This window comes from Psammomys obesus, unplaced genomic scaffold (assembly GCF_907164565.1).
Source record: "Psammomys obesus unplaced genomic scaffold, mPsaObe1.curated_primary_1811, whole genome shotgun sequence".
Classification (NCBI taxonomy): Eukaryota; Metazoa; Chordata; class Mammalia; order Rodentia; family Muridae; genus Psammomys; species Psammomys obesus.
In genome coordinates, this window is record NW_026593286.1 from 30570541 (window position 1) to 30582174 (window position 11634).

Consider the following 11634-nt stretch of genomic DNA (forward strand, 5'->3'; position numbering starts at 1 on the left):
ACACACACACACACACACACACACACACACACACACACACACACACAAATACATGTAAGACAAACAGTAGTGGCCGGGGAAGTAGTTTAGCTATTGAGTGTTTGCTAGCATGTCCAAGGCCTTAGGGTCTATCTCCAGCGTGCTTGCCTGAAAGCATATCCTAGAGATGGGAGCCAGAGGCTCAGAAGTTCAAGGTCATTCTCAGCTGCGAGGTGGGTTTGAGACAAGATACAAGAGCTCTTTAAGAGGGACAAAAATGACCGAATACCAGGATGCTGGTGAGGTCTGGAGCAGAGGGGATGGGACTGTTGATGGGAATGTAAATCAGCCCCTGTGGAGAACAGAACGGAGACCCCCTAAACAGGGAAAACACATTTGCCCTATGCTCTGTCAGTCAAACTCACTACTTGGCAGTGTCTCAAGAAGATAACACCGCCATTCCTGCCTTCCCATGCTTATTCTGACATCAACAACAAAGCTACGGACTCTCCCCAGATGCCCATCACTGGATGAATGGCGAAGGTTCTTTCCCCCGTTAATGTGGGGAGCACAGCCCAAAGGTCCTTGCTCCCACAGTGACACCAGGAAGGTCACGCACACAGGCCTTTCCTGTTCTTCCATCCAGAAAGCTGGGAATTGAGGTGATTAACAGCCTGGTGGCCTGCGCTGTCTGTTGGGCCATCGAAAGCTCCCACAACCAGGATGGAAGGTGGCTCATAACCTAAGCACCTCTATGCTATCTGTGTGACCAGGTCAGACCCCTCCAAAGGCCCTCAAGCTAGTACAGGTTGCTCATCTCTGGAACCTATCTTCTTGGAAGAAATGACATGTCCCCTGAGTTGACTTTTGATGTGGTTACCGTTCTTATGGACCTGGGATGGCATCACACCTGGGAGCCTTTTTTCTAAATTATGCTGGGTTTCAGTATGCTGCACATAAACCACCTGCCTTCAGATGCCCGAGAAGGTTTGATCCAGGTTGATGAAGCCAATCTGAACCGAGTTTTCATTCTTACTTCTTCCTGGTTTGTTTCTCTGCCTGAGATCTGCAGAGACCCCTCACATGTGGATTCTAAAAGAAGACGACCAGAATGTAGGATAGTGAGAATGTAGAATAGTATTAGGGGTGGGAGTGTGAGTTGGGAGGAGGCAGAAAGGATTCAAGAGGAGAGGGTTCCCGGCCGTTCTAAAGCACAACGGGATGCCTGTAGCTCAGAAGAACCAACTATTTATCTTATGAATAGCTAGAAGGGAGAAGCTCAAAGGCTCCAAATGCAAGGTGATGCTAAGTCAGGTTAAAATTATCCTATTTGCACGCATATATGTGTAAGGAGGCATTGCACATGTACACTGAAAAACCACACCATATCTGTATTAATTATGTTAGTAAAAAATTAACGTGTCCTGTGTTTTTTTTTGTTTGTTTGTTTCTGTTTTTGGGTTTTGAGACGGAAATACTATGCTCGCTCGCCTGGCTGGCCTTGAACTTCTGAGGTTAAAAGACCTTGCCTCAGCCGAGTGGGCGTCCAGGACTGTAGATGCAGGTCAGTGAACCGGCTTAATGAGAGGTTTAAGACAGGAGCTGGAGGGATGGCTCAGTGGTCAAGAGCGTTCTTAATAAACTTACAGTAAGGATTCATACCTAGACCTTCCACAGGCCGCTCCTCCAGGACCCCAGGTCAGTTCCCAGCACCCACAACTGTGTGTAACAGTTTCAGGGGACCCGATGCCCTCTTCTGGCTTTCTGCATGCAAGCGACACACAGCCATACATGCCAGCAAAACGCTAATAAAAATAGTTGAAAAATTACTTAACAAAGAGGTTTAAGGCAACGTTTAGGGGAAGCTAGATGAAAACGGTGACTGTGGGATGTTTCAGCCCGCCGTTCGGTGGTTAGGTGGGGTGCTTGCTCTCCTGATCCAGTCAGTACACATTTTATATGCCTATCGGCTTATCACATGGTCCCTGGAAAGACACACAATGAAAATGAAACAGTAAGGCAGCAGCCACCCCTCCCCCGTTGATTGCTCCACAGTGTTCTACTCCAGCCTGTCTCAAAGACTGCCTGCCTCAAGTGCCTCGGGGGCGTGGTTGGCTTTCTTCACCAGTCTGTGCCCTCCTGGTGGGTGGCGGCTGTGGCTCCCCGTGGCAGCTCTGGCAGTGAGTGTGCTTGCCTGACCACTATTTTCTGGGTAGCTGCTCCATGTCAGGCGTTGTCCTGGGTGCTGGCTGGTTAGTTCCTAGCTCAGGGGAATGGGGAGACCCAGTGTCTTCACAGCTGACTCCCTGAGACCCAGTTTTGTAATTTTTTTAAGGGTGGAAATAAATGGGAGTAATGGTTGTACAATAATGTGAATGCACTTAACGCCAGGACGTGGCACACACAAAAGTGATGAAATCTGTGTATGCTTTCACGAAATAGAAAAGTAGTGTAAGCCTTGTGAAGAGAGAATTGAGGCCACAACGCAATTAGAGTAATGACAGGGGTCATCGTACGTGCCAGGTGTTAGTCATCACTGTAAATGTTCCCAGAAGCAGGGCGATGGCTCAGCATTAAGGCGGTGTTAGCTGTGCAAGCCTGACGACCTGCGCTTGATCCCTAAAAAAATCCGGATGCCACCAGGCTGTGGTGGCGCATGCCTTTAATCCCAGCGCTTGGGAGGCAGAGGCAGAAGGATGGCTGTGAGTTCGAGGCCAGCCTGGTCTACAAAGCGAGTCCAGGACAGCCAAGCCTACACAGAGAAACCCTGTCTTGAAGAAACAAAACAATAAAACAATAACAACAAGAAGTCTGGGTGCAGGGTCCTGGGTTGTAATCCTGGCACTCCCATGCTGAGCTGGGAGGTAGAGACAGGAGCATGTCTGGAAGCTGCTGAGCCAGCGAGGCCAGAGCACGATGCGGCAGAAGCAACAAGATGGATGCCAGCTTGACAAAGGAAGAGGAGAATTGACTTCCAAAAACCGCCCTCTGACTTGTTCCCGGGTATTCATGTGCTCACATTTAAGCACATACACATAGTTAAAAAAAAAAAAAAGAATAAAAAGTTAAAATGAAAACAAGTAAATAAATTGTCTCTATTAGCGCTACAAGGGAACCAATAGATGAAAAAAAATACAAAGCCCAGAAAAACAAGAGTCTACAGGACCATATACATATAGCATGAAAATGTTTCCCGTAATCCAACTAGATTTTTAATGAAAACTTCACCCATTTCCTTGGAATAGTAAATGGTTTGTATGAGGAACGTGCTGGAAGCCTCGAAGATCTTCTTCCTCTTTCCTCCTCTCTTTTCTCTCTCTCTGTCCCTATGTCTGCCTCTGTCTCTTTGCTTCCCTCCCTGCCCCCTCTCTCTCTCCCTCACCCCCCACCTCTCTCTCACACACACAGTGCTGGGATGGCCGATTGAGGCTCAAGTTCAGGCTCTCACACATGCAGGTAAGTACTTGGTCCCTGAGCTGCCTCCTCGCCCGGCAGCTCCAGTCCTGTTTCTTACAAATAAATATGGCTCGGACTGGGGAGACCTGTGTTTTTTCTGAGGCCTGTAGTGCCTAGCAGCTGAGCTGAGCTTTAGGACAAATGGTCTAAGCTCCAATTCCAGCTTCGTAGCTTGGGTGTATGATTTGGGGTGAACTATTTAATTTCAAGTCCCATTTTCCCTCCTACGAAGCGGGGATCGTGCTAGCACTCATATCATAGGCTTATTCAGATGAAGTGACACCCACAGATTAAACACCACCCACAGATTAAACACCCGTTACGGTTAGCATTCAGAAAATGTTAGTCTGAGCTGGAGATCGCGCAGTTGGTAAACCCTGAGGGACTGAGTCTGGGTCCCTAACGTCTGCATAAAAGGGTGTGTCAGCATATGCTGCCACAGAATCCCAGCCCCAGGTGTGTGTGTGTGTATGTGTGTGTGTGTGTGTGCAGAGACCAGAGGACCCCTGGGGTAAAGTCAGGTATGTGTGCTCCAGATTTAGTGGAGACCTCATCTCAAAAAATCAGGCAGAGAGCCGCCTGACCCTGACTTCTAACCTGCTGATGAAATTCCTGTGCTGAGGGCTCGGGGAGGTAGGGCCTCTGGAGGAAGGGAGGCCTGGGCTCCCCGGTTTGGCTCTCAGCACATTTAATCACCTCCAACTTGTGACAGCCAGAAGCCTGTCACCAGAAGTAGAGCAATGCCAGGCTCTTGAAGAGATATGCTGCCACTAGCCCTACTCTGTGCACATTACCAGCCAGCGGTATTTGGTGACAACGACAGAAAACGGTCTTTAAAGTAGGCATCTCTACTGACTGGTTGACTGGTTGAGATAGGGTTTCTCTGTGTAGCCCTGGCTATCCTGGAACTCTGTAGACCAGGCTAACCTGCCTCCACCTCCTGAGTGCTGGAATTAAAAGCATGCACAGTCACGCCCTGGCTAAAGCAAACTTTTAAAAGGATCAATAGATTCACAAAATTTTGAAAACATAGGAGTGAAGAATGAGAAAAAAATTGAAAATTAATACAGTTGACATTTTTAGGAGCTCTTTAGGATTCTGTTGCACTTCAAGTTCAAAGCCATGGTTTTCATGCCCCAAATTATAACTACCTGTGTTTACAGCAAAATGACTTCTAAATATGGAGATGCTGAATGGATGAAAGTCCTAAGGAATGGTTTTAACTCTGAGAGTGTTAAGACTTCCCTTGGTTTAAAACAAAACAAAACCCAAGAGGAGGCCCAGAATGCCTGCAGGGGTCTGAGAACTCTGGAGTCTATTGTCTCTTGACTGGACATTGATCTTTGTGCTTTAGGAAGCTGAGGCACCATGAAAACTGTCAAGTGGACCTAGATGCTTGCCCTCAGACCGGCACATGACTGGAGGTGCTGTGCACGTGAGCACTGACTCCTAGCTCCCTGTGTTACATGTATGCTCTCTGGATCTGTGCGGGGTCTTGGTTAGTTGGGTTCTAACTCTGGGCCCAGCTAGTAACAGACATTCAGTAAGTGTCATTACCATAATGGTGAACCTTCCACCCTCGGCATTTGGGCTCTTTGACTTTGAGTATGGTCTTTTTAACTACTGGCCTCCTCTGCTTAGACAAAGACAGTGTGCCGGAGGAAGACAGAGCGGCTAATGGCGGCTCCGTTTATAGCAGTTTGCTGAGCCATGCCTCCAGTGCAGTCCTCAGTCCCGCTCCACCTAAAACAGGCCCGGCGCCACCGCAGAAACTCAAGCATGTTTTGACATTAGTATTTTACATTTTTTGTTTGTTGTTTTTGTTTTTAGAGATAGTTGTGTGTGTGTATGTGTGTGTCTGTGTGTAACCCTGGCTGTCCTAGAACTAGCTCTATAGACCAGGCTGGCCTGGAACTCACAGAAAACCACCTACATCTGTCTCCCGAGTGCTGAGATTAAAGGCATGTACCACTACTGCCTGGCAATATTTTTATTTTTAATTTGTGTATACGTGTGTGCGGGCTTGTGTATGTGTGAGTATGGGTGCCTGCAGAGTTCAGAGGAGACCACTGGACCCCTAGAACTGGAATTACAGATGGCTGAGAGCTTCCTGGCACATGTGCTGGAGACAAAGCCCACACCTCTGCAAGAGCAACAAGCACTCTTAATGCTGAGCCCAACATTAGTAATTCATTTTACTTACATATGGATAACATTTGTAATTGCCTTGTTTTATATCTCTCTGTCTATTTCTATCTCTCTCTCTATCTCTCTATCTATCTGAGACACAGGTTTCTCTGTGTAGCTCTGGCTGGCCTGGAACTAGCTCTGTAGACCAAGCTGGCCTCAAACTCAGAGATCTGCCTGCCTCTGCCTCCCAAATGTTGGGACTAAAGGTGTGTGCCACTGTGCTTGGCTGTAATCTACTTTTTAAAAAGATTTTTATTTATTATGTACACAGTTTTCTGCCTGCATGTATGCTTCCCTGTCTGAAGAGAGCACCAGATCTCATTATAGATGGTTGTAAGCCACCATGTAGTTGCTGGGAATTGAACTCAAAACCTTTGGAAGAGCAGCCAGTGCTCTTAATCTCTGAGCCATCTCCCCAGCACCTGTACTCTACTTTTAAAAAGGACATTGTGAATATTTTTTTCATGTGAATTGTGATTAATGCTTATTGCCTGCCCCAGAATCTGTTAGATGGTTGTACTGTAATTCACGTAACTGATATTTGATTGTGAGACAGTTACAGTTCCCAGGGTTCTGCACAGTGGTGAGTATGATGCTGCAAACATTTGGGGCCTAAGTCTTAGGGCATGGCTCTGCTTCGTTTCCAAGGAGCTTCTAAAAGCAGAGTGCTGAGTCAAACGGAATCAACCTTTTTTAGGCTTTTGCCAAAATGTCCCCCAGAAAGGTCATGTGACTTTTCAGTTTGAATGGTTGAGACTATTTCCCTAAAGCCTTTTGGAAGTGGAAGTTAGGCTCCTGGGTTTCTGGAGTCTATGGCTTTCCTTCCCGAAGCTGTTCTCTGCTGAAGCATTCCCATTCCTGACTCCCAGGCTCCTTGAATTGCTCCCCTTCTAAAATCCACAATGCCATGTTTCCTAACCTTAAATGTCTGCCTGTTACCATTTCAAGCTTTTTTACCATTTCCCTCACAGACATTTGGAGTTGGCCTATATCGCTGTTTCCTACAAGTTTGAGTCATAACTAGAAGACAGATACTGGAGGGCAAGAACGTCCCTCCTCTGTGGAGGCCAAATTTCACCAAAGATGGAGAAAGAGCTGTCTCTGGTGGAGACAGTTTTATAAATTAGTAAGCTCCCTGGCCCCCGACCCTAATCCCCCAAAATAGCTGTAGGGGTAGGAAGTTCAAGGTGTGGAAAGTATTCTCTCTCTGGGAAGTGAGTTATTCTAGCCAGGGAAAAACCAAAACCACTTTAAGTATTTAAATATAGAAGGAGTCCAGCAAGACAGCTCAGTGAGTAGAGAGAGGTGCTTGTCCCTAAGCCTGGCAACCTTTGATGATCTGAGTTTGAACCCTGGAACCTATGTGGTAGGAGGAGGTTGTCCCCTGACCTCCACACTCATGTAAGCCCTAACAGACAGACAAACAGACAAACAAACAAACAAATGATAAACATAGAAGAAATGTAGGTTAGGGTATTGTTTATACAGGTGACTGGAGTATGCAGGAGTTGAACAGATATTGAGATAACATTGAGAGCTGCAGTCTTGGAAAGTTGATTCCACCCTATTCTAGAAGGACCAACAGTCAGGGTCAAGGGTCACTGGGAGCCTGGGACGGGTGTGAGCCTGCCTTCTGGAAGCGGGACTACAGATATTGTATAGGTATTTCTTGTCACCTGGGACAGAATGGAAGGGGAAAGTCTTCTGTATTTCCCCTTCTTCCCCCTCCCAGTCTCCCTCAATGTACCCTATTGGCAAAGAGCTGCTACACAGATGTTTCTTGGAATTGTATGGAGCCTGTGGTCGACTCTATGAACAGAGCAGAGCAAGAGAAGGGTGTGGGAAACAAACGGGCCAGGCTCAAAGACCTCTAGAGCGCCCCTTCCTGTTCACAGACAGGAGGATATCCATGCTAGCGGAGGAGAGGTTTCAACCGTCCGTCACTCACTTACCCCAGGAAGTCACGTAACTCCTTTAAGCTTCGGTTTTCTCATCTGCAAATGAGCCAGCATGGCACCGAAGCAGGGTGATCAAGTGTTGGAGGCCAGCCTGGGCTACACAGTGAGACCCTGCCTTTAAAAGATGGCTGGGCGGGGACGAGGAAGGTTGTTGAGAGAAACTGCATCTCATAGGAGCACGGGGCAGATGAAATAATGGCTTAAAGTAACAGCAAACACTTGACAAACGTTTCCCTTTCTTTCAAGAACTTATTTATGATTTCATGGCGAAGGGCAGTGGGGCGATTGGTCAAAGGGACAGAAGAGGCTTTTGTTCTGCCTGTGGCAGGAGATGTGACTGAGGAGCCTGGTAACCAAAGTGGGAGGCGAGCTGAGAAACACTGAAAGCACGCACAACTGGTCCACAACAGTGCTTGCCCTAGAGGAAATATTACCCCCATTGGATACTCAAAAAAGACCAATTTTGATGCATAGTAAGATGGGGATGTTTGCAGAGGAGGACACTGTGGTGTGTTTCTGCCCAGGGACGTGGGATGTGGGATGTGAGATGTGAGATGACAGGCTGTGTTTTGAAGGATGTGTATGAGTATCCAGGGGCATGCACAATAGTATAGCTGAGAAAGGAGTCTTTGGGGTGAGCCAGTGTAGTCATAAGGTTATTGTGTGATTCAAATGCTGATTTCTATGCCCGCTGTACCTGGATGCAGTCCTTGTCCTGAGAATCTCAATGTTGTGTAACCACTGTTCCTCAATTGTCCCCTGGTATGCCAATAAAGCAGCTTGTAGCCAATCGCTGAGCAAGGAGAGAATAGGGCTGGACTTCCTGCCAGCCGGGGGTGGGGGGAGGAGGAGTTAGAGGAGGAAGTAGGAGATTCAGCAATGGGCAGAGGTTCAGGAGCTATCAGCAGAGAGGAGCTAGAGCAGAAGAGCCACAAAGTGCAAGTATCTCTGGGATGTATGCTGGGAGAAAGCCAGACTAGCTTAGAGGGTTAAGAATAGAGTCATAACTGCTCAGTTATTGTGCTGAGGCTTGTTGGACAAATAATATAACAGAGTCTCAACTGTTTGGGTGATAACTGGGTTAAGAGAGAAACTGAGAAACACAAGATTTTCTTAAGAATAACCTTAACAAGGTAGTCTGCATTCGGAGGGGTCTTGAGGGGTCCATCATTGAGGAGGAGGGGATGGAGAAGTGGGACATAGGGCCGGACGTGGGAGAGAGAGCCAGGGTGTGAAGGGCCTGGTGTCAGAAGCTAAAGCTTCCCAGACTGTCTCAGGGCTGACGCACGTGGTTATGTCACAGAAGGCAGGGGGCCGAGCGCATCTCAGCACATCAGACAGTGTGAACCCGAGACAGCAGACCTTCTCCTTAATAGTAAACGCAGAATGCAAAAAAGTAACTAACTTCAGCTGACGCCAGAAGCTTAAGGTAAATATTTAAAACACTCTCATTTCCACAAGCTGGGAACATCAGAGGTGGAGTGAGGATTGTGGAGTGGTTGTGGGCCTGGGTTTCAAGGGTTCCGACTACACTCTGGTTGTGAAAAAGATTTTGTGTCACTGTAACTGAAAGAGAAATGTGAAATGATAACACCAGAGTGTTCTTACTTTGGGTGTTTCTCCACACAGAGTCTGTGAGCCCCGTGACACTAGTTCTTGGGGTGCAGGGCAAGATGACAAAACTGGCGGTCTGGGAGTTCCACGCCTACCCTCCCTCAGGAACGAGAAGTTACAGTCAAAGCGGCAGCTGTGTTTATGAGCGCACCCCCCATCATCTTTCCTGAACCCACCTTTCTCCTTCCGTATGCCAAGATGGCTTCTTTGAGGTCGTGCAGCGTGTGTAGCTCAAGGTCCCGCCTCTTCCCGTGACCCCTTCTCCTCTCTCTGGGTGCCCAGGCTGACACAGCTAGCCCTTCTGAGTAGAGGATCAGTGCCCCTTTTCTCGTGCTGAAGGTCTTAGGAAGGAAGAGGCTCCAGGAGTGCTGGCTGGCACCGTCCCCATCCTGGGCTTTGCTGACCAGGACATAGTCTTCAGGGGACTTCCAGTTCAAATAGTCCTTTAACAAAAGGAAAAGGCCTCGGCTGAGACACCGTGGAAGGTCCTTCTGCAGCAGACACTGTTTGTGCAAAGGTTCCTGGCTTTCTAAAACTGTTTGTGTGTGCACAGGCGCGAGCATGTGTAGAGGTCAGAGGGCAATGTGCAGGTACCATTATCCGCCTCATGGGCTTGCGGGATCACGCGAAGGTTGTCAGTGTGAGGGGTGCACATGCTTTTACTAAGCCATCTCACGGCTCACCCTGCTCCCCTCTTTTCAGTTGTTGATTTTTCTCTGAACGTTCATGTGAAATTTTGAAATAAAATTACCTTTAACACTTAGATTTTCTCTCCATAGATCTGAGTTGAATCTCTGGCTGGAGTGTGGCAGGCCTTTAATGCCAGCAGAGCCAGACTGAGCTCTGTGAGTTGAGGCCAGCCAGGCCCATCTAACTATCTGTCTGAGACAGCCAGGGCAACAGAACAAGACATTGGCTTGGAGAAATGGCTCAGTCTTAACGCTCTCCGTTGCTCATCCAGGGGACCCGGGTTCAGTTCCCAGAGCTCACACCAGGCAGTTCACAACCATCTGTAACTCTAGCGCCAGGAGAGCCAGTGCCTCTGGCCTCTTCAGGCACCTGAAGTCATGTGCGCGCACACACACACACACACACACACACACACCTCCATTTAGTTAAAAATAATAAAAAGAAATCTTAAAACACGCACACACACACACTCTCACACACAAGCTCACACGTGCACATGTGTGCACACATACACACTTTCACACACATGCACACACAGATACACACACACACAAACACATGCATACGCATACCGATACACTCAAACTCTCACACACGTATACACACCCACTCACACAAACCGATACAGTGACAAAATCAGTAGAACCCGGTGCACAAATCCATTTTGCCCACTCGGCTTTCAGAAGAGTTGTGCCTGTCCGAGGCTCTCAGAGGCACACAGTGGGGCTACAGGCTGGTTACGGTTCCCGGGCACCGTGGAGGAGCCCCTACGGCCCAGTCCTGGTCAGCTCTGCACAGGAGGAGAGCTGCGCCTTCTGAGCGCTGTCACATCGCCCCACGGCTACCCAGGAGCCTCTAAGGTGCCCACACGTCATGTGAGTGTGCGCCATTGGCCGCTGCAGGCCTTCGGAACTTTATGTGTCTTTGAACACAGTGAAGGTCAAGCCACCCTGACGGCGGAGGTCTCTGCCCCGGGTGAGTTCTTCGCTCCTGGCGGTCCTGAAGAAATAAAACTTTCGCACCGCCAGGGGATTCTCGCCGTCTCTTGGAAAAACCTTCTACGGTGAGATCTGTTTTGGCCTCCCGTGGGTACGAATCCCGTGGGTTGAGTTCCACAGCGTTCCAAAAAGCCACCGAGAGGCCCAAACCCTCACGTACACTGAAAGCCAGCGGCAGTCAGGCCGGGAAGGCTAGTCCTGACCCAGATGTTTCTGGATTCTCCCCCAGGCCGGAGCAGAGGTGGCAGGTAGCGGTGGGAGGGAGGCAGATGGTTCCCGTGGCAGTTCTGGGGCTCAGGCAAGCAGGGAAGATCTACCAGTGACCTCCAACACTCACCAACCAAGACAGAACCCCCCCCCTCCCAACCCCCCCTCCCAACCTCCCCTACCCTCCCAACCCCTCCCCCCTCCCAACAAACCCCCTCCCCCCCCCCCCCCCGAAGCTCTAAGGCTCACCTCTGGTTCAAAATAGACTTCCAGCTTCTGTTTGTTCTGGACCAGTTTCCCGTGTCCTCGGCTCAGGAGGGAGAGGGAGAGCATGTTTCCCCTGCCTGCGCCTCTCAGGGGCAGGTCACCTCAGTCCTGAAGGCTGAAAACTGGTCCCACCTCAGGGTTTCCAAAGCTCAGCAGCAAGCCAAAGGACACTGCGCACACCGGGCCCTTTATGAAACACGTTTCCCCTCGTACAGCTGTCTGGTAACGGGCAGCCACACAGCCGAGGCAGGGGGCATCTCTGTGGCGAGAAAAAG

General features: G+C 49.0%; 1 protein-coding gene across 1 annotated transcript in view; it reads right to left on the bottom strand.

Moving 5' to 3' along the window:
• Kiaa2012 (KIAA2012 ortholog) overlaps nucleotides 1-11425 on the bottom strand; it is a 79591-nt gene extending 68166 nt beyond the window's left edge. Inside the window, exons 1-2 of the mRNA XM_055616799.1 lie at nucleotides 11342-11425; nucleotides 9374-9640 (exon numbers count right to left, since the gene is read on the bottom strand). Coding sequence (XP_055472774.1) covers nucleotides 9374-9640; nucleotides 11342-11425 — 351 coding nt within the window. The remainder of the gene's footprint in view (nucleotides 1-9373; nucleotides 9641-11341) is intronic.
• Nucleotides 11426-11634: the final 209 nt, after the last annotated feature.